This window comes from Saccopteryx leptura, chromosome 3 (genome assembly GCF_036850995.1).
Source record: "Saccopteryx leptura isolate mSacLep1 chromosome 3, mSacLep1_pri_phased_curated, whole genome shotgun sequence".
Lineage (NCBI taxonomy): Eukaryota > Metazoa > Chordata > Mammalia > Chiroptera > Emballonuridae > Saccopteryx > Saccopteryx leptura.
This window is the reverse complement of record NC_089505.1, coordinates 71,019,694-71,041,218: the sequence shown is the minus strand read 5'-3', so window position 1 is coordinate 71,041,218 and position 21,525 is coordinate 71,019,694. Positions and strand designations below refer to the sequence as shown.

The window sequence follows — 21,525 nt, the reverse complement described above, 5'->3', positions numbered from 1 at the left end:
AAAAAAGAGAGTGAAGACTCAAGAATTACTAGAATTATGTGGCTTGAGCCACTAGGTAGGTGGAATACCTCTTAATGAAACAAGGAACATTATTAAAGTCTACAATGAGGGGAAAATCTAGAGTACACTGCAGAACAAAGTTTATGATTCTTTATTATATGTGGCTTAAGTGTCTGTCGCCGATAGCTTATTGGTTGCTTGTGTAACTGTACTAGCCAATGGGGTGAAGTTGCCACGGCATTCAAATAGTCCCGCCTTCTGGCATGCCACCTCACAAATTGAGGTTAAAGATTGGAGCAATTATTATGCTGTTAAGAAATCTTAACACCGGCCCTGGCCGGTTGGCTCAGTGGTAGAGCGGCGGCCTGGCGTGCAGAAGTCTCGGGTTCGATTCCCGGCCAGGACACATAGGAGAAGCGCCCATCTGCTTCTCCACCCTCCCCCTCTCCTTCCTCTCTGTCTCTCTCTTCCCCTCCTGCAGCGAGGCTCCATTGGAGCAAAGATGGCCCGGGTGCTGGGGATGGCTCCTTGGCCTCTGCCCCAGGCACCAGAGTGGCTCTGATCGCAACAGAGCGACACCCCAGAGGGGCAGAGCGTCGCCCCCTGGTGGGTGTGCCGGGTGGATCCCAGTCGGGCGCATGCGGGAGTCTGTCTGACTGTCTCTCCCCGTTTCCAGCTTCAGAAAAATACCAAAAAAAAAAAAAAAAATCTTAACACCAGAAGGGGTCTTTGCAATGGTACAAGACTAGAGGTTCTCCAATTGAAAAATAATGTTATAATAGCTAAGTCTTTGACTGGCTTCTCTAAAGGTGAAATACATGTCATTCCAAGAATTGATTTGGCTCCATCTCAAACAGGGTTGCCGCTTCAATTGAGACATAGACAATTTCCTGTAAAACTTGCCTTTGTTATGACCATCAATAAGTCTCAGGGTCAAACGCTTAAGCGTGTTAGCATTTTTTTTACCTGAACCTGCATTTGGACACGGTCAACTTTATGTTGCCTGTTCAAGAGTTCATGAAAGCCCTGGCCGGTTGGCTCAGCGGTAGAGCGTCGGCCTGGGGTGTGGGGGACCCGGGTTCGATTCCCAGCCAGGGCAAATAGGAGAAGCGCCCATTTGCTTCTCCACCCCCACCCCTCCTTCCTCTCTGTCTCTCTCTTCCCCTCCTGCAGCCAAGGCTCCATTGGAGCAAAGATGGCCCGGGCGCTGGGAATGGCTCCTTGGCCTCTGCCCCAGGCGCTAGAGTGGCTCTGGTCGAGGCAGAGCAACGCCCCGGAGGGGCAGAGCATCGCCCCCTGGTGGGTAGAGCGTCGTCCCTGGTGGGTGTGCCGGGTGGATCTGGTCAGGCGCATGCGGGAGTCTGTCTGACTGTCTCTCCCCGTTTCCAGCTTCAGAAAAATACAAAAAATAAAAATAAATAAATTAATTAATTAAAAAAAAAGAGTTCGTGAAAGAACGGACGTAAAATTAAAAATAATTGATGGTCCTCTGCAAGGCAAGCTTAAAAATGATGGAAAGATCTACACAAGAAATGTTGTGTACAAAGAGATCTTTTTTTTTTTTTTTTTTTCTGAAATTGGAAATGGGGAGAGAAGTCAGACAGACTCCCGCTTGCGCCCCACCGGGATCCACCCGGCACGCTCTGCCCACCCGGCACGCTCTGCCCACCAGGGGGCGATGCTCTGCCCCTCTGGGGCATCGCTCTGCCGAGGCCAGAGCCACTCTAGCGCCTGGGGCAGAGGCCAAGGAGCCATCCCCAGCACCTGGGCCATCTTTGCTCCAATGGAGCCTTGGCTGCAGGAGGGGAAGAGAGAGACAGAGAGGAAGGGGGGAGGGTGGAGAAGAAAATGGGCACTTCTCCTATGTGCCCTGGCCGGGAATTGAACCCGGGTCCCCCGCACGCCAGGTCGACGCTCTACCGCTGAGCCAACCGGCCAGGGCACAAAGAGATCTTTGACATGTGAATTAACATTTTATTATTTAAATCACCTTTATTTATTGAGCTAGCGGCGGCTCTTATGAAATGTACCGCCAGTGGTTTCCTTCATTGCACTCTACTTTAAGCAATTAAGCAAGTAGGAGGGGGAAACCCCGTGGGGCACTAAGCAAAGGGCGTCCTCACCGCCTGCCCTGGGTAATTCAGTTTGAATTAGCAGACACCTTTTGCACAAATCATTTTAATTACAATTTATAATATCTAGAACAGCAGCCATTTCGTATGACCGCCAGGCTTTCTAGTATTAAATATCCAAATACAAACATGAAGAAAGTAGTTGAATGTGTACATATTAAAAAAGGTTTTCATTTTTTCCTTTAGTGAAAGAGAGATTCAGACAGGTTGACAGGGAGGAGGGGAAGGAGGGAGAAAGAGAAATGAGAAGCATCAACTCGTTACTACAGCACCTTAGCTGTTCAATGATTGCTTTCTCATATGTGCCTTGATCAGGGGGCTCCAGCCCAGCAAGTGATCCCTTGGGCTCAAGCCAGTGACCTTAGGGTTTCAAACCTGGGTCCTCAGAATGCCAAGTCACAGCTCTATCCACTGCACCACCATTTGGTCAGGCTCAAAAAGCTTATATAAGAAACTAGAGTAGTATGGATCACATCAATAAATACAATTTTTTCAAAGAAAGAGTACTAAATGAGACTGTGTTTCGAAACAGGTAGAATAAAAGGAGAAGGCACATGTAGAATTTTGGAATTCAATACCCTACCAAAGAAGACCAAATATTAAGTACTGTGATCAGGTGCACTCGCAAAGCCAGGTGTACAGAGCAAATACGTGGTGAGTACGTGTGTGGACCCTCAGCATCTGATTTCCAGGGAAGTGTAACAGCCTGTGGAGGGTTTTCATATTCCAACCACGTGCCATTCTTCTTCATTCTGCCGACACCCTAACTCTCCCAGAACACTAATCTCCAAGTTAGACAAGAGGTCCTGAAATCAAGTCACAAACTAATGATCTGCTGGAACATACTGTCCTACGTTCCTACATGAGGACAGTGGGTGACATGCAGTAAAGAGCTAACTCAGCAGGCACAGACCCGCCATTCGCACATTCCAAAGAAAAGACCGGCCCTGACTCATTTCTGGACAATAACCTCTGACTCCCTGAGATATCCTGCCTGGTAAAAGTGTCTTTTTATGCCTGAAGTTTCAGGCCATACCAGACAGCTTGTGTCAACAATATGATTTATGGCGGATGTCTGTTTTGTATGCCTGAGGCTTTGGACAACACTGTAATACAATTTAACATGGTGATACAGTTTAAAATGTCTAGTGCAGAAAGGGAAATTGATTTACAGAAGATTGGAGGACAGGTGCTTCCTGCTCTCACAGATTAAATGACAAGTCAGAGGCCAGTTGTCATGACAATGAGAAAAATACATCTGAAGAAAGCAGACATTAGACCAGTAATTTTCAACCTTTTTACACACAGGAACTGGTGAAAATAGGAGAATTATTTCTGCTAAGGCAGAAATCACCCTGAGCATAAGTCAATTTGATTAAGATCATTGGGTCTATAATTCTCACACAACATGGTTGGGGATCGAAAAGTAAACAGGGTATTTTGCAGTTTGAATATCTAGGGAACAGAGGTGGTGAGCGAGACCCCCCACCTTACCTGCCTAATTAAGTTAACAAAGGGCTGTGCTTCAGTGCTGGTCCTGCCCACCCATGTTCCCGGAAGAGACTGGGAGCTAGTTTCTTCTTGGTGTAAAGTTAGACTGCCTGGTAGGGTGGGGGTTGCCTTTGAGTTGCCTTGGAAACTTAATTGAATTGCTAATGGCCCACATTACCCAGGAATAAAGACGGATGTCTTTCTGGGGGCAGCCATGTTTCTGCAGCCAGAACAGTAGTGACTGTTGGCAAGCCATGGCATCCTCCTGAACCCATCCTGCATATATATGTCCTTAAGTCTCTGTCTATCTTTCATTCAATTTCGTATCATTTCCCGCTCGGGACCCTGAAATAGACTCATTGCGCCAGACGCAGCACAACATCAGGCTGGTTAACTCCTTCGTGGAGTAAATTTCTGGTGGACGGGTCCACAGACCCGTTGAAAAACACTGCATTAGACAATACTGAGAAAGAAGTCAATTTGGAGAAAGAGGTTCACTCATGGGAACTGAGGACACGTTTATGAGTGATGAGAACTGAGCATGAAGAACCTCAGTGGAAAAGGGGAAAGAATGATACAAATGCAGCATGAAAACCAGGTTATCACAAGGACACAGCATCCACAAAGGGGTTGGATATTATAGAGGGAAATCACCATCTCCAAAAAGAGCAGGAAGGCCTAATTGTAAGAAAACAGTTGCTTGACCTGTGGTGGTGCAGTGGATAAAGCGTTGACCTGGAACGCTAAGGGTGCCAGTTAGAAACCCTGCACTTGTCTGGTCAAGGCACACATGGGAGTTGATGCTTCCTGCTCCTCCCCCTTCTTTCTTTCTCTCTCTCTCTCTCTCCTCTCTAAAATGAATAAATAAAAATAAATTTAAAAAATAATTTAAAAGTTATAATTTCAAAGTTCTGTCTTTCCAGAGAGGTCTGGATAGTAGAATTTCATAGCAAGATAGGACGTAATACAGGCAGAGGCATGGTGACCATGAACAAGGAAATGGAAGATCTGAGAATTTTAGGGAGAAGAAAACAATGCAAACAAAGACAACATGCAGATAAAATAAAGAGGAGCCAGAGCTCGGATGCCAAAAATGGGTATGTTCTTTTCTAAATTTGTACCCAAAAAAGGGTTCTCATACCAAAGGGGTGGTTCTGAATTTCCCCATTCAGTAATGCAGCTCCGACACCTTCTCTGACTACATTACACTCCCGGCCACCCACCTCTGGTTGTCAGTTACTCACCCAGACAGACCGGATGGTGGATTTCATCCTGTACTGCCCAGGGCTCTTCCCCTCGCTCCAACGTGGAAAGCACTTCTGCTTTGCTGGCTTGAGATCCTGTTTCTGAAAAATAAAAGAAAACTTAAAAATATTCAATTGGGCCATGGCTGGTTGTTCAGTTGGTTACAGCATCATCCCAAAACACTGAGGTTGCTGGTTTGATCCCCGCTCAGGGCACATACAGGAACAGATCGATGTTCCTGTCTCTCACTCACTCTCTTTCTCCCCCTTTCTGTCCCCCTAAAATTAATAAATAAACGTTTTAAAAATATATGCATTAAATTGGGCTAGAATCTGTCAAGAAGTAAGAATGTTACATTTCAGGGAATAAACCAGTATCACATGTGTAACATGAGTTTTTCTCTCAGGAGAGGGGATATTATACCATCTTGACTGTGACAATAGAACGATCTGGGGTTCTACTGAGATTCTATCATTTCAGAGAACTACAGTATGTCCATAAAGTCATGGTGCACTTTTGACCGGTCACAGGAAAGCAACAAAATACGATAGAAATGTGAAATCTGCACCAAATAAAAGGAAAAGTCTCCCAGTTTCATACCTATTCAGTGCAGTTCAATGTGGGCTCACACACAGATTTTTTAGGGCTCCTTAGGTAGCTATCCCATATAGCCTCTACAGACTCGTCACTGACTGATGGCCTACCAGAACGGGGTTTCTCCACCAAACTGCCGGTTTCCTTCAACTGCTTATCCCACCGAGTAATGTTATTCCTATGTGGTGGCGCTTCGTTATAAATGCGCCTATATTCACATTGCACTTTAGTCACGAATTCGAATTTAGCAAGCCACAGAACACACTGAACTTTCCTCTGTATGGTCATCTCGACTGGCATGGCCGTGGGCTGCTCTGCAGTATACACGGTGTTATGTCATTATGTGCACATGCGCACATGCTGCCACATCATCCTACAGAAACTGGGAGGGTTTTCCTTTTATTTGGTACAGATTTCACATTTCTCTCGTCTTTTGTTGCTTTCCTGTGACCGGTCAAAAGTGCACCATGACTTTACGGACAGACACACTGTCTAGTTGCTCTGAAGAGTTAAGCAGCTGAGAAAGAAAAAGCCACTGACAAGGCCCCATCTGAGTGACGCAGGGGAGCTGTCCTCACCCACTGACACCAGGTTGTTGTAGTTCTCCAACATCACTTCCCAGTACAAGTACTTCTGCTCGGGGTCCAGGAGCTGCCACTCCTCCCAGGTGAAGTCCACGGCCACATCATCAAATGTCAGGAATTCCTGTTATAACATGGTCATGTTTAATGAAGTGATGCTCTTTGATCATACGGAAAGAAGTTAAATGAAATTATTCTGCTGTTTTACCATTAGGAATTGGGTAGGTTTTTTTCTTTAATACATTGTGAAAAAAATAAGAATTTTATAGATGTCTATAGAATCTACCACTGGGCATTCTTCCCTCCATTCAACAATAGTGAAAATGCAAGTAAGTTTCTGTGACAGTTACCATTGAATTCTCTTGCTAACGCGAGAACCCCTGCAGTCCTTACATGCAGTATCTGAGCACTGTAAAGGAAAACAGTTCAGTTTCCTTCCTCTGCAGGGAAAAACCCAGGTCTTCCCTCCTGTGTGTTTCTTCCCTGAGAGTGTCCTTTACTATGGAGACACCACCACACTTCTGGATTTTCCCCAGAAAAAGCAGTAATTCTCTGTGACACCAGCAGGCTGTCCTACAATTTAACTCAATTCAGACACTATTGCCTGAGATCACCTCAGATTGCACAGGTTAAGCTCTGGGTCCTGCAGACTGCCTCCCCTACCCAGAGCTTCAGATCCAGTTGCAAAAACAGGCTGTCACATGCGGTTCTGACTCACTGGCTAGAGATCAGAGGTTATAAGGACTGCCTTCTTGGGTTTGATTAACTTGCTAGAGCAGCTCACAGAACCCAGGGAAACAGATTACTTCTGTTTAACAGTTTAATATGGAAGGATATGATAAACAGCACAGATAAACATCCTGATGCATATGGCAAGGTACGTGCAAAATGGCGTAGAGCTCCCATCATGTTTAGGTGCTTACCACCCTCCCAGCACCTGAATGTGTTCAGCAACCCAGAAGCTTTCTGAACCCACACTTTTGAGATTTTGATGAAGGCTTCTTTTTTTTTTTTTTTTTTTTTAATTAATTTTTTTTTTTTTTGTATTTTTCTGAAGCTGGAAACGGGGAGAGACAGTCAGACAGAATCCCGCATGCGCCCGACCGGGATCCACCCGGCACGCCCACCAGGGGCGAGGCTCTGCCCACCAGGGGGCAATGCTCTGCCCCTCCGGGGCATCGCTCTGCCGCGACCAGAGCCACTCCAGTGCCTGGGGCAGAGGCCAAGGAGCCATCCCTAGCGCCGGGGCCATCTTTGCTCCAATGGAGCCTCAGCTGCGGGAGGGGAAGAGAGAGACAGAGAGGAAGGAGAGGGGGAGGGGTGGAGAAGCAGATGGGCGCTTCTCCCATGTGCCCTGGCCGGGAATCGAACCCGGGTCCCCCGCACGCCAGGCCGACGCTCTACCACTGAGCCAACCGGCCAGGGCCAGGCTTCTTCATATAAGAAGTAACTCCATTTTTAGCCCTTCTACTTTCTCAAAAGCAATGCCAATCATGGCTTGGCATAACCAATCCTCACCCAGGATCCCACCCAGGGTCACCTCATTAGAACAAACAACATTCCAATCATCCAGGAAATTGCAAGGGTTTTAAGAGTCTTTGTCAAGAACCCTGGGCAGAGAACAATATATATTTTGTATTACCTTACAAACATCTATTTGACAATACCAAACTAAATGCTATTTATAAATAGACATATAATAGAGATTCCTAAATTCACCATGAGCAGTTGTGTCCATACCAAACCAATAATGAAAGTCTGCACAAGACAACACAGACTAATTTCAGTGTTAACATGTTAAGCAAACTGTATAAAATACAAAAATTATATGATTAAGTATATTTGTTAAAAAATTATTCTTCAAAGAATATATACATGAACATATGTATGTACATAGACAAAGGCATATATATGCATGGCTATCATTAGGCAGGGTTGATACTACATTAGATGAAATGAAGAAACGGGTATAGTCCTGGCCGGCTGGCTCAATGGTAGAGGGTTGGCTGGCGTGTGGATGTCCCGGGTTTGATTCCAGGCCAGGGCACACAGGAGAAGCAACCATCTGCTTCTCCACCCTTCCCTCTCTCGCTTCTCTCTCTCTCTCTCTCTCTTCTCCTCCCCTCCTGCAGTGATGGCTCCATTGGAGCAAAGTTGGCCCAGGTGTTGAGGATGGCTCCATGGCCTCCACCTCAGGTGCTAGAATGGCTCCAGTTGCAATGGAGCAATGGCCCAGATGGGCAGAGCATCGCCCTCTAGCGGGCTTGCCAGGTGCATCCTGGATGGGGCATATGTGGGAGTCTGTCCCTGCCTCTGCCTCCCCCCTCTTCTCCCTAAAAAACAAAAAAAAAAAAGGAAAAAAAGAGAAATAGCTGTAGGAAACATAAGAAAGCCAGTAAAGGACTGATATTAAGGATACCATCCCCCATATCACCTCTTTGAAGCACAATCACAGTCTTAAGTGAACATCAGACCTATGAGCTATAAAGCATAACCATCCCTCAAGGAACTGGTCTGCTTTCTCCTCATGGTTGATGACTATGTGATATAATAATAACGATATATATTTGGTCTTCAGTCCCAGTTTGTGGCACAAGACCTCCTAAAACCCTCAGAATTTCCTAAGTGGGAGGGATAAGAGAGCTGTCTCTTGTCACTCATAATTCGCAACCTTCCACCATACCTGAGTTTACTCAAATGCAGTGACTCTGGGGGCCCAGAGACGGCTCCAGAATGGGCTGGCTGCCAAGGGCACCAACCTTGTGATTAGAAGTGTGGAACTTTCTGAGAGAAGTGTGGAAATAACTAAAGAATGAGTTACTCAACAATGACCACAGACTTAACCCAGCACACCTATGGAATGAGACCTCCATTAAAAAAACAGTAAATTACAGGCTCCTGGAGATTCCAGGTGGGTGAGCACGTGCAGGTGGGGGCAGGCGGCGTGCCTGGTGGGACCTTGTCCTTTCCCTCTCACCCTGCCCTGTGCGTCTCCTCCGTCAAGCTGTTCCCAAGTTGTATTCTTTAAAATAAACCACTAAATGCAAGTAAAGTGTTTTCCTGAGTCAAAGAGTAGTAATAAGTTATTCAACCCAAGGAAGAGATTGTGGGAACCTCTAATTTGTAACTAAGTCATAGGTATGGGCACCCTGGGCACCCAGTACTTCACATTTGAACCGAGTGCAGACTTGTGAAAGTGAGCCCTTAATTCATGGAGTATGACAGTAACTCCAGGCAGTTAGTGTAAAAATGGAACTAAAGTGTACACAGTTAGCTGGTGTCTGGAGAGTTGGAAAACTGTGTAATTGGTGGTGTGGAAAAACCGACATGTTTCGTAGTAGAAATGTTAGGAGTAGAAATAGATCACAATAATGCCTATCATGTAACGTGTCATGATTCTCATGTGATGGCCATGAGAGGCATTCGACATATGTTGCCAGCTAATGGAACCCACAATCACATATGATATTCCAACATGAATCACAGAGTATGAATCCTATGAATAATATATTCCTGAACGGACTTTGTCCAGATTTCTCCAGATTGTGCTATTCTTTTTTTTTTTTTTTGTATTTTTCTGAAGCTGGAAACGGGGAGAGACAGTCAGACAGACTCCCGCATGCGCCCGACCGGGATCCACCCGGCACGCCCACCAGGGGCCACGCTCTGCCCACCAGGGGGCGATGCTCTGCCCCTCCAGGATGTAGCTCTGCCTCGACCAGAGACACTCTAGCGCCTGGGGCAGAGGCCAAGGAGCCATCCCCAGCCCCCGGGCCATCTTTGCTCCAATGGAGCCTCGGCTGCGGGAGGGGAAGAGAGAGACAGAGAGGAAGGAGAGTGGTGGGTGGAGAAGCAAATGGGCGCTTCTCCTATGTGCCCTGGCAGGGAATCGAACCCGGGTCCCCCACACACCAGGCCGATGCTCTACCACTGAGCCAACCGGCCAGGGCCGATTGTGCTATTCTAAATTTAAACTCTTCTACTTAACTGCACTCATTTTAACAGACAAATTAATTAGGAAATAAAATTAAAAAAAAAAAAGAGTCCAGAGGGGTCTTTCCGTCAAGACACTGGAGTAGTTTGTCAATTGTAATTGAAAATTTGTTTATCCTGACCAGATGGTGATGCAGGGGATAGGGTATCAGCCCAAGATGCTAAGGACCCAGGTTCAAAACCCGTAAGTCACTGACTTGAGAATGGGCTCACTAGTTTCAGCATAGGTTGCCAGATTGAGCATGGGATCATAGACATGACCCATGGTTGCTGGCTTGAGCCCAAAGGTTGCTGGCTTGAGCCCAAAGGTTGCTGGCTTAAGCCCAACGTTGCTGGCTTGAGCCCAAAGGTCACTGGCTTGAGCCCAACATTGCTGGCTTGAGCCCAAAGATTGCTGGCTTGAGCCCAAAGGTCGCTGGCTTGAGCCCAAGGTTGCTGGCTTGAGCACAAAGGTCACTGGCTTGAGCCCAAAGGTCGCTTGCTTGAGCAAGGGGTCACTGGCTCAGTTTTAGCCCCCCCCCCCAGTCTAGGCACAAACAGTAAAGCAATCAATGAACAACTAAGGTGCCATAACTATGAGTTGGTGCTTCTCATCTCCTTTCCTGACTATCTATCCCTGTCTGTCCCTCTCTCTCGCTTAAAAAATAAATCATTTAAAAAAATTTTAGCCTGACCAGGTGGTGGCGCAGTGGATAGAGAATCAGATTGAGATGCGGAAGGACCCAGGTTCGAGACCCCGAGGTCGCCAGCTTGAGCGCAGGCTCATCTGGCTTGAGCAAAGAGCTCACCAGCTTGGACCCAAGGTCGCTGGCTCCAGCAGGGGGTTACTCGGTCTGCTGAAGGCCCGCGGTCAAGGCACATGTGAGAAAGCAATCAATGAACAACTAAGAAGTCGCAATGCGCAACGAGAAACTGATGATTGATGCTTCTCATCTCTCTCCGTTCCTGTCTGTCTGTCCCTGTCTATCTCTGCCTCTGTAAAAAAAAAAAAAAAAAAAAATTTTAGCCCTGGCTAGGTAGCTCAATGGGTTAGAGCGGTGTTTCCCAACGTGGGGCCCACGCCCCATAGGGGGGCAATTTGAAAATGGACTCGACACGACTTTAACTCTTTCGCCCCGGGCCATTTAAATGCAATGCTAGATATCAGTGCCAAATTTAACAAAAAATGCAATTCTTAAATAATTGCGGTAAATAATTATTAAGTATAATTTTGTTTGAGGAGAACAAAATATCAACTGGGTGATTGGCGTCGTCAAGTAAACTTCATCCTGGGTTCACCGCGGAGCGTGCCATCTGCCGTAGGGAACCCCGGACGTTTTAAAAACTCGCTAAACAACACAGTTATTCTCACCTAATTGGCCCATCGCAACTTCTGTAGTGTTTCACATCATTCAGTTGGTGTTAATTTGAAATGTGTCAGTCAAAACTGTTGTAAAAGCTCATTGACTTAATAAATATACATATATATATTGTATAGATATAATTGGTAAGTATTTGATTTTATTTTTATCAATATTAAACTCTTTATTAAGTACTTCTTGCATCGGGGCTAGAAAGCAATAATATTTTATAAATATTATTGGGGCTATAATAGTGCATGCATGACAATTTTAATTTTAGAAGCATAACTTTCCAGAAAATTTTGTCAAGTGGAAAAAATATAGATACCTTTTGATTTGCGGTGGTAGTGTAGTAAATGTGTTATATACATTTAAATAAACATGAATTTTTAGTATACGTTTACTCTGTGTCACATTGAATATATTTTAACACATATTTTAATATTAGTTTTTAATTGATCTTATTTTTATTATAGCCCATAGTAAAATGAGTGGTGCAAGCAAGAAAAAAACTCGTCAATATTCGGAGGAATATTTAAAATTTGGGTTCATACCCGCTGTTCACGATAAGCGGATTCCTTTTTGTCTTTTATGCCAGCAATGCTTGACCAACGAATCAATGAAACGAGGTCGTCTTGAGGCGCATTTGAAGGTGAAACATAGTGCTCATATTAATTCAGATTTGAGTTACTTTAAAACTTTAAAGAAAATTTTTGAAAAAAGAACAACATTAAAGTCTCTATTTACTGCTCATACTTCAACTAATAATCGTGTTCTTGAGGCTAGTTATCAAATTTCTTTATTCATCGCTAAAACTGGAGAAAATCACACTATAGGAGAAAATTTAATAAAACCGTCAATATCAGCATTTCTTAAAACGGTTCTTGAAAAAGATGACAAAGATGTAAAAGCTATGCCACTCAGTGACAATACTGTTAGCAGAAGAATAGACGAAATGAGTGAGGATATTGAAAAACAACTTATTGAAAAGCTGAAAACAAGAAAATTCTTCTTGCAAATGGATGAATCAACTTTGAGAGACAGTGAGGCAGTATTGATAACTTACGTAAGATATATTGATAAAGGACATTTTGCTGAAGAAATGTTGTTCTGTAAAAGATTAGAAAGCACCACTACCTCCAAAGATATATATAATAAGCTAAAAAACTACTTAGATGTCAATGATATACCAATGAAAAATATAACATCTTGTGCTGCAGATGGTGCTCCCAATATGATGGGCAAGAAAAAAGGCTGCTTAAAATTGATGAAAGATGCGAATCCAGAAATGATTCTTGTGCATTGTGTTATTCATAGGGAAAACTTGGTAGCTAAAAACATCTCGCCTGTTCTGAATGAAGTATTACATACAGTAATAAAGTGTGTTAATGCTATTAAAGCTAGTGCCAAATGTGAGCGTCTTTTCAAGCTATTTTGTGAAGAAAAAAATGAAGACCATGTGAGACTTTTACTTCATACTGAAGTAAGATGGCTATCTAAAGGAAACTGTTTGAAAAGATTTATGGAACTGTTTGATACTCTTAGTGATTTTTTTAAGTGACAAACCTGAAATGAAGTATCTGTTAACAATAGATGGTAAAGCATTTGTGAGTAATTTAGCCGATACCTTTGAAAAACTAAATATATTAAATAAGTAACTTCAAGGAACAAATAAAACTCTTGTCGATGCAAAAGCAAAGATATTTGGTTTCATTACCAATATTGAGTTATGTCAGAAACATATTAACAACAAAAACTTTAAACAGTTTCATTGGCTCCAAAAATGTGAAGTAACTGATACCGCTTTACTTGTTATTGTCAATCATTTGAATATTCTATTGGCTGATTTAAAAGAAAGATTTTCTGATTTCAAACAAATTGATTTCCCAACATGGATGATGCAGCCAATGTTAGTGGATTTGTCTGATATATCAAATATGCAGTATCAAGAAGAACTCGCAGAATTGCAAAATGATGAGTTAGTTAAAGCTTTATTTAATATCAAAGGAGCGATGGCATGGCTTTGTGAGGAAACAGAAATCAAATACCCAAATTCAACCAAACGTGCAAGAAAACTATTGCTACCGTTTCCATCTTCATTTTTAGCTGAATGTGGATTTAGTGCTGTAAATGATTTACTGGTAAAAAAAAGAAATCGGCTGGATATAACACAACGTGGAGACTTGAGACTAAAGCTAACCAAACTGGAACCTAATATAAAATCTCTGTGCAGCAAGCATCAAGCGCAAGGATCACACTAAATTAAAATAATAAATTAATATAGAAAAATCTGTATTAAAATTATTTGGAATTTAAATTTCTGTTTTTCATTATATGTTTTGAAATTTTACTTACTGTGTTTTGTTAACAATTTCATAGTGATTTCTTCCTAGAACGTATCATTTATGTTTATTAAGTGAACAAATCAATTTTTTTTTTCTTCTTTTCTGAAGCTGGAAACGGGGAGAGACAGTCAGACAGACTCCCGCATGCGCCCGACCGGGATCCACCCGGCACGCCCACCAGGGGCCACGCTCTGCCCACCAGGGGGCGATGCTCTGCCCCTCCGGGGCATCGCTTTGCCGAGACCAGAGCCACTCTAGAGCCTGGGGCAGAGGCCAAGGAGCCATCCCTAGCGCCCGGGCCATCTTTGCTCCAATGGAGCCTCAGCTGCGGGAGGGGAAGAGAGAGACAGAGAGGAAGGAGGGGGTGGGGGGTGGAGAAGCAAATGGGCGCTTCTCCTATGTGCCCTGGCCGGGAATCGAACCCGGGTCCCCCACACGCCAGGCCAACACTCTACCACTGAGCCAACCGGCCAGGGCCCAAATCAATTTTTTAATGTTAAAAATTATGTATGTTACATAGGGGGGGACATAAAAATTTTAGAAAGGTTAAGGTGGGGCATGGCACAAAAAAGGTTGGGAAACACTGGGTTAGAGCATCGGCCTGAGATGCTAAGATTGATGGGTTTCTGTTTTGTTTTGTTTTTTTGGGTTTGTTTTTTTTTACAGAGACAGAGAGAGAGAGTCAGAGAGAGGGATAGATAGGGACAGACAGACAGGAACGAAGAGAGATCAGAAGCATCAATCATCAGTTTTTCTTTGCAACACCTTAGTTGTTCATTGATTGCTTTCTCACATGTGCCTTGACCGCGGGCCTTCAGCAGACCGAGTAACCCCAAGCTGGAGCCAGCGACCTTGGGTCTAAGCTGGTGAGCTTTTTGCTTAAGCCAGATGAGCCCACGCTCAAGCTTGAACCTGGGTCCTCCACATCCCAGACCGACGCTCCATCCACTACGCTACCGCCACCACCTGGTCAGGCAAGATAATTTTTGAATGTAAGAAGTAAAGTGTCATTATTTGCCTAAGGTGTTTGTATCCCTCTTTAGTCTAGTGGACGGTCACAAAATTTAAACAGAAAAATTCTATACCATCCTAAAGTACAGACAGGTCAAGCATCAGCGTTAAACAGCAGAATGTTTCATTAGAATAAATTACGGCCCTGGTTGGTTAGCTCTGTGGATAGAACGTCAACCCGGCCTATGGACGTCCCAGGTTCAATTCCTGGTTAGGGCACACAATAGAAACGACCACCTGCTTCTCTCTCCCTTCCCAGTCTCTCCCTCTCCCACAAACAGTGGCTTGATTGGTTCAAGCATCGCCCTGGGTGCTGAGGATAGCTCGGCTGATAGCAACCCCCAGATGGGGGTTGCTGGGTGCATCCCAGATGGGGCACATGTGGAAGTCTGTCTATCTCTCCTCCCCTCATTTGGAAAAGATAAAAGAAAAAAAAAGGATCAACCAAATGAATACGTTAGTAAGTGGAACAAATTGATGTCTCTCTCTTTCTCTCTCCCTCTTTTTCCTTCCTTTCTGTCTCTCAAATCAATAAATTTTTTTTAAAAATTTTCCCTGGCTGCATAGCTCAGTTGGTTGGAGCATCGTCCTTAAGCAGAGTGGTTGCCAGTTCAATCCCCAGTCAGGGCACATACAGGAACAGACTGATGTTCTGTCCCTTTCTTTCTCTCTCTCCTCCCTCCCTTCCTCTCTTTCTAAAATCAATCAATGAAAAAATAAAATTAAAAATAAAGGCCCTGGCCGGTTGGCTCAGCGGTAGAGCGTCGGCCTAGCGTGCGGAGGACCCGGGTTCGATTCCCGGCCAGGGCACACAGGAGAAGCGCCCATTTGCTTCTCCACCCCTCCACCGCACCTTCCTCTCTGTCTCTCTCTTCCCCTCCCGCAGCCAAGGCTCCATTGGAGCAAAGATGGCCCGGGTGCTAGGGATGGCTCTGTGGCCTCTGCCCCAGGCGCTAGAGTGGCTCTGGTTGCAACATGGCGACCCCCAGGATGGGCAGAGCATCGCCCCCTGGTGGGCAGAGCGTCGCCCCCTGGTGGGCGTGCCGGGTGGATCCCGGTCGGGCGCATGCGGGAGTCTGTCTGACTGTCTCTCCCTGTTTCCAGCTTCAGAAAAATGCAAAAAAAATAAATAAATAAATAAATAAATAAATAAGTAAAATAAAATAAAAGTTTTTAAATTTAATTTTTTTGTGTGTGACTGTGACAGAGAGTCAGAGAGAGGGACAGATAGGGACAGACAGACAGGAAGGGAGAGAGATGAGCAGCATCAATTCTTTGTTGTGACACCGTAGTTGTTCATTGATTGCTTTCTCATATGTGCCTTGACTGGGGGGCTACAGCAGAACGAGTGACCCCTTGCTCCAGCCAGCAACCTTGGGCTCAAGCTGGTGAGCCTTGCTCAAACCAGATGAGCCCGTGCTCAAGCTGGCAACTTTGGGGTCTCAAACCTGGGTCCTCTGCGTCCCAGTCCAACACTCGATCCACTGTGCCCCCGTAATTTTTAAAAAAATTGCTACAGGCCCTGGCCGGTTGGCTCAGCGGTAGAGCGTCGGCCTGGCGTGCGGGGGACCCGGGTTCGATTCCCGGCCAGGGCACATAGGAGAAGCGCCCATTTGCTTCTCCACCCCACCCCCTCCTTCCTCTCTGTCTCTCTTCCCCTCCTGCAGCCAAGGCTCCATTGGAGCAGAGATGGCCCGGGCGCTGGGGATGGCTCCTTGGCCTCTGCCCCAGGCGCTAGAGTGGCTCTGGTCGTGGCAGAGCAACGCCCCGGAGGGGCAGAGCACTGCCCCCTGGTGGGCAGAGCATCGCCCCTGGTGGGCGTGCCAGGTGGATCCCGGTCGGGCGCATGCGGGAGTCTGTCTGACTGTCTCTCCCCGTTTCCAGCTTCAAGAAAAAGAAAAAAGAAAAAAAAAAAAATTGCTACTGTGCCTGACCAGGCAGTGGCGCAGTGGATAGAGCGTCGAACTGGGATGCAGAGGACCCAGGTTCGAGACCTTGAGGTCGCCACCTGGAGCCTGGGCTCATCTGGTTAGAGCAAAAAGCCCACCAGCTTGAACCCAAGGTCGCTGGCTCCAGCAAAGGGTAACTCGGTCTGCTGAAGGCCCGCGGTCAAGGCAAATATGAGAAAGCAATCAATGAACAACTAAGGTGTCGCAATGTGCAACGAAAAACTAATGATTGATGCTTCTCATCTCTCTCCATTCCTGTCTGTCCCTGTCTATCCCTCTGACTCACTCTCTGTCTCTGTAAAAAAATAAATAAATAAATAAATAAAAAATTGCTACTGCCTGACTAGGTGGTGGCGCAGTGGGTAGAGTGTCAAACTGGGATGTGGAGGACCCAGGTTTGAAACCCAAGATTGCTGGTTTGAGCACTGACTCATCCAGCTTAAGTGCAGGCTCACCAGCATGGGATGTCTATGATCCCACAGTCGCTAGCTTGAGCTCAAGGTCACTGGCTTGGCTGGAGCCCCTCAGTCAAGGCATGTATGAGAAACAACCAATGAACAACTAAGTAGACACAACTATGAGTTGATGCTTCTCATCTCTCTTCCTTACTGTCTCTCTCGCTAAAGAAAAATAATTTCTGATAAAATATTTAAAATTTATTTTTATTTTATAGAAAATTATAAGGAAACAGGAGTTAAAAAGTATAGCACATTTACAACTCCACAAAAATTAAGTAGTTTTAACTAAAAATGAGAGGTAGGGGGCAAATCCATGTGTGAATGTACAATCATAAAATGTTCTTAAAAATAGTATTTTAACCTAACCTGTGGTGGCACAGTAGATAAAGCGTGGACCTGGAACGCTGAGGTCGCCGGTTCAAAACCCTGGGCTTGTCTGGTCAAGGCTTGATGCTTCCTGCTCCTCCCTCCTTCTCTCTCTCGTTCTCTCTCTCTCTCTCTCTTTCCTCTCTAAAAGTTTATAAATAAAATCTTAAACAAAATAAAAAAATATTTTAAACATTTCACCTATATAAATGTATGCAAGCACTTAAATTCCCTTATATATACCACTAGTTAACATGTTAAATATAATTTGTGAATGGTTTTCATATAAATTAAGTTAAAAAAACGTATGCAATTGATCTGAATAATACCAAGGTTTAACATTGAAACATACTACAATTTCTGACAAAGATTATCCTGCAGGATCAGAATTTAAAGGGACACAAATGTTCTTTTCTTTGTGTCAGAAAGAATCTGAAGAGAAATGACCAAGAGAAGTGTGTAGGCATCTTGTAGGACAAAGGAAAGGAGCTGCATCTTAAATTGAAAGTAATCTATTACTATCAATAGATATTCATCTAATGCATCCCTAGATCATGTATCTCACTAAAAACTTTCATTTCTTTTAAAAAATATCTATTTTTCAATTACAGTTGAAGTACAATATTATGTTCGTTTCAGGGGTACAAAAAACCTTTTATTTCTGACCGTTTAAGACTATGGGGTGACTGGGTGCTAAATCTAGTTGTGAAGAAGGGCCTCGGACGTCAAAGGCAGGTGGCAGCAGCCAACCTACATTAAATCTGTTCCCGCAGCCAAACGTGCGCAGGCGCAGTTATCAGAGCCGCCGAATTATCCGCCAACCCCCAAACAGAAGAATCACAGACGCTTACTCAGAACCACGTTGATCCGGACACAGGGACCCGGGAAAAGCCGCAAAGCAAACAAACACAAGCCACGCTGAGGCCACTCTCCGGTTCTTCATCACTGAGCCCCAGAGAGTTCACAGCTGACACCCCTAAATGTGCCCTCGGGATTAAGTCCTTGATCTCTATACATTTTTAACCATAAGAGCACCCATGAAGCCACAGAAATCCTATTCCAACCCACATTCCCCCGTCCCCAATGACGGACTCCTTAGAGCCCCCCTACAATGCCACTTGCATCTCTCAGGGTTGACATCGACAGACCCTCCCTCCCCACTCTCCACCCAGGGAACCAGACACTGACTTGATTCTCTTTAGACGTCACGAAGTACCAACGGCTGAACTTAATTCGCTGAACTTTCCCTCCTTCCCTCATCACCGCCAAACTGTGACTCATTCGGGTCTCCGGCTTTCCTTCAGATTAAGACAACTGCATTTCCGGTTTTTCCTCTGAGGCAACAAAGCCGCGCCGTCTCTGGGTTACCTGTGGGGGCAGCCATCTTGGAAGGGCGGCTGTACGGAGGGCAAAGAGGCCAATTTTTGAGCAGGAAGGGCTGGGAAGATGCCAGGTCGCTGTACCCCGACTTCCTAGCATCCGTTCACTAAAAAAATAAGTAAAGGATATATATACACAGGCTCAAGCTTATAAAACACAAAAACGGCGTCGGATAAACCCTTTTCAGCAGCTACCGGAAAACGAACATGGCAGCGATCTCTACTCGGGCTTAAAGTTAGGAAACAGCTCAGTGGGCGCCACCATCTTACCGGATTTGGAGGAGTCCGTACAGCACGGAGTTGACTCTTCCGAAAAGGCAAATAGGCAAACGGGATTTGGAGGAGTTTCTAGTAGAAATTGTCTTGAAGTAAGGTGACCAATCTTCCTCCTTTAGGGAGGACAGTTCTTCTAAGTTCCGTCCTCCCTTGAAAAGTGTCCTCCTACATGTTCTCCTTTTTGATATTGGAAGACTAATCTGTAAATATCCATATTCCATGGATGTCCGTATTCCATGGATGCAATCATTGCATGTGATGTGACATATTTGTATCTAAATGAGGACTTTTTTCTTATAATTTTACTATTAAAAATTAATAGGCATGTAAACATAATTACAATATAAAATATTACAAATGGTTTTATGCATATATCATATTATAGTGTATTGTTGCAATTAATAAAATGTTTCTTTTATTTACGATATTGTTTTCAATTTATTTTTGTCCTTCTTTTCATTGTAAAAACATTGGTCACCTTACTTGAAGGGACCTTTCAAGAAAAAAAGGGGAGGACAAGGTCTGACCGTGGGGAGTTGGCAATCATAGGCCAGGAAATGAAGTTATGTTTGAGGGTGAGTCATGGGGAAAAGGTCACTAAAAACTAGTAAAAGCCATGAAAGGTCAGTACCCAGTGATAAGGACAGACTCTTTTTTTTTCTTTAGAGGGACAGAGAGAGAGAGAGAGTCAGAGAGAGGGATAGATAGGGACAGACAGACAGGAACGGAGAGAGATCAGAAGCATCAATCATCAGTTTTTCTTTGCAATACCTTAGTTGTTCATTGATTGCTTTCTCATATGTGCCTTGACTGCAGGCCTTCAGCAGACCTAGTAACCCCTTGCTCAAGCCAGGGACCTTAGCACCTTCAAAAGAAGGCGTAAAATGAGAAAATCATACAACAGGAGTTGAGGAATTACCTATATGTATAGGACATGAGCCACATTGTTTAAACATAGATGCTCAAGCTTGGCTCTCTATTGTCAAAGATAACAGTAAAGGAGATGAAAAAAAAAAACAAAAAACAAAAGCAACGTTTGTTACAAGGATATAGATTTAAAAGTAATACATCTGTACATAAAACGTTATAGATTAAAGCCCTCATAGCTCTGCCCAAGTAAAGGGCAGGGTGCTAATTTAAGGTGGCATAAGAACAATGGTTTAATTACAGCTGGTGATCAAAGTAATCATACTATCATATAGCATAGAGGAGGGATGTCACCTCAAGCTCCTCATATAAAATTTGGTCCTATACAATATCATTTGTGGAAAGTAGCCATGGCACTTAAACAGTGTAGAAAGGAAAAATCTAGAAAAATTATCCTTCTAATTGTATTATGTTAATCTTTAAGAAAAATGAAACACATTTTATATCTGCTTGTGTTAGATTGCTTTATATATTTGTTATAGGTGAAACCAAATAAACAGCTGAAAATTATTCAATAACTTGCAATAAGTGTGCTTTTTATACATGTATTAACTCTTCTATTCTTTTTAATAAAATAGTCAAAATCTTGACATTTTAAGAACCTGAACAGGAGTCTACATTCCAGTACAGATGCATCGGATGTGGCAGGGTTCCCCTTCCATGATGCTGTTACAACATCTTATTAAGTCCTTGAAGCGAACCAAGAGACTGGTTGGACAGATCATCGCCATCATTATAGGACTAATAGCTGTAACCACCGCGACTGCTGTATTTGGAGTTACATTACATCAAAATATACAGACTGTGGACTTTGTGAAAAAATACCATGAAGATTCTGAACAACTGTGGACTGCTCAATAACGTATAAATAGTAACATTAATACTAAAGTTAATGATTTAGAACAGACTATGATTGTGTTAAGAGATCAAATTGTTAGCCTGCAAAAACAAATTAAGCTAAGATGTGATTAGAATGTAACTACTTTTTGTGTTACCCCTATTTCTTAAAATCGTACTTATTTCCATTAGGAAAATGTTAAAAAGCATTTGTTAAATCATGATAATGTAACTAAAGAAATCATTAAATTATAAAGACATATTCAGAAGCTTTTCAAAGAAAATTAAAAATTCTGACAGGTCAACCTATATTGAAGGGATTAATGGAAAATTTATCACAATTAAATCCTATTGAATATATTAAGGAATTTTGGGGATCCACTGTAGGATTTTTTATAATAGTATTAATGCTATGTTTTCTTTTATATATAGTCTGTCAACAAATCAAAGCAAGAGAAATAAGGGATGAATGACAGAAGGCTGTGTTTTCTGTGGTGCTTCATAACATTCAGCATAAACAAAAAGGGGGAAATGTAGTGGAATAACCCATTGCATGGCCTTGGATGGGAACACAGCCAACAAGAAAAGAATGTTTTGCCAA

The 21,525-nt window shown here is 43.8% G+C and overlaps 2 protein-coding genes across 2 annotated transcripts in view; both read right to left on the bottom strand.

Annotated features, from left to right (window-relative positions):
* Positions 1-18,873, bottom strand: part of LOC136397114 (zinc finger protein 615-like) — a 43,027-nt gene extending 24,154 nt beyond the window's left edge. The window contains 3 exon segments of the mRNA XM_066371709.1: positions 4,868-4,969; positions 6,041-6,167; positions 18,694-18,873. Of these exon segments, the coding sequence (XP_066227806.1) occupies positions 4,868-4,969; positions 6,041-6,167; positions 18,694-18,786 (322 nt within the window). The 5' untranslated portion in view covers positions 18,787-18,873.
* The window catches only part of LOC136399234 (zinc finger protein 615-like), a 213,868-nt gene that overhangs the window by 177,665 nt on the left and 14,678 nt on the right, over positions 1-21,525 (bottom strand). The gene's annotated exons all lie outside the window — the stretch shown is intronic.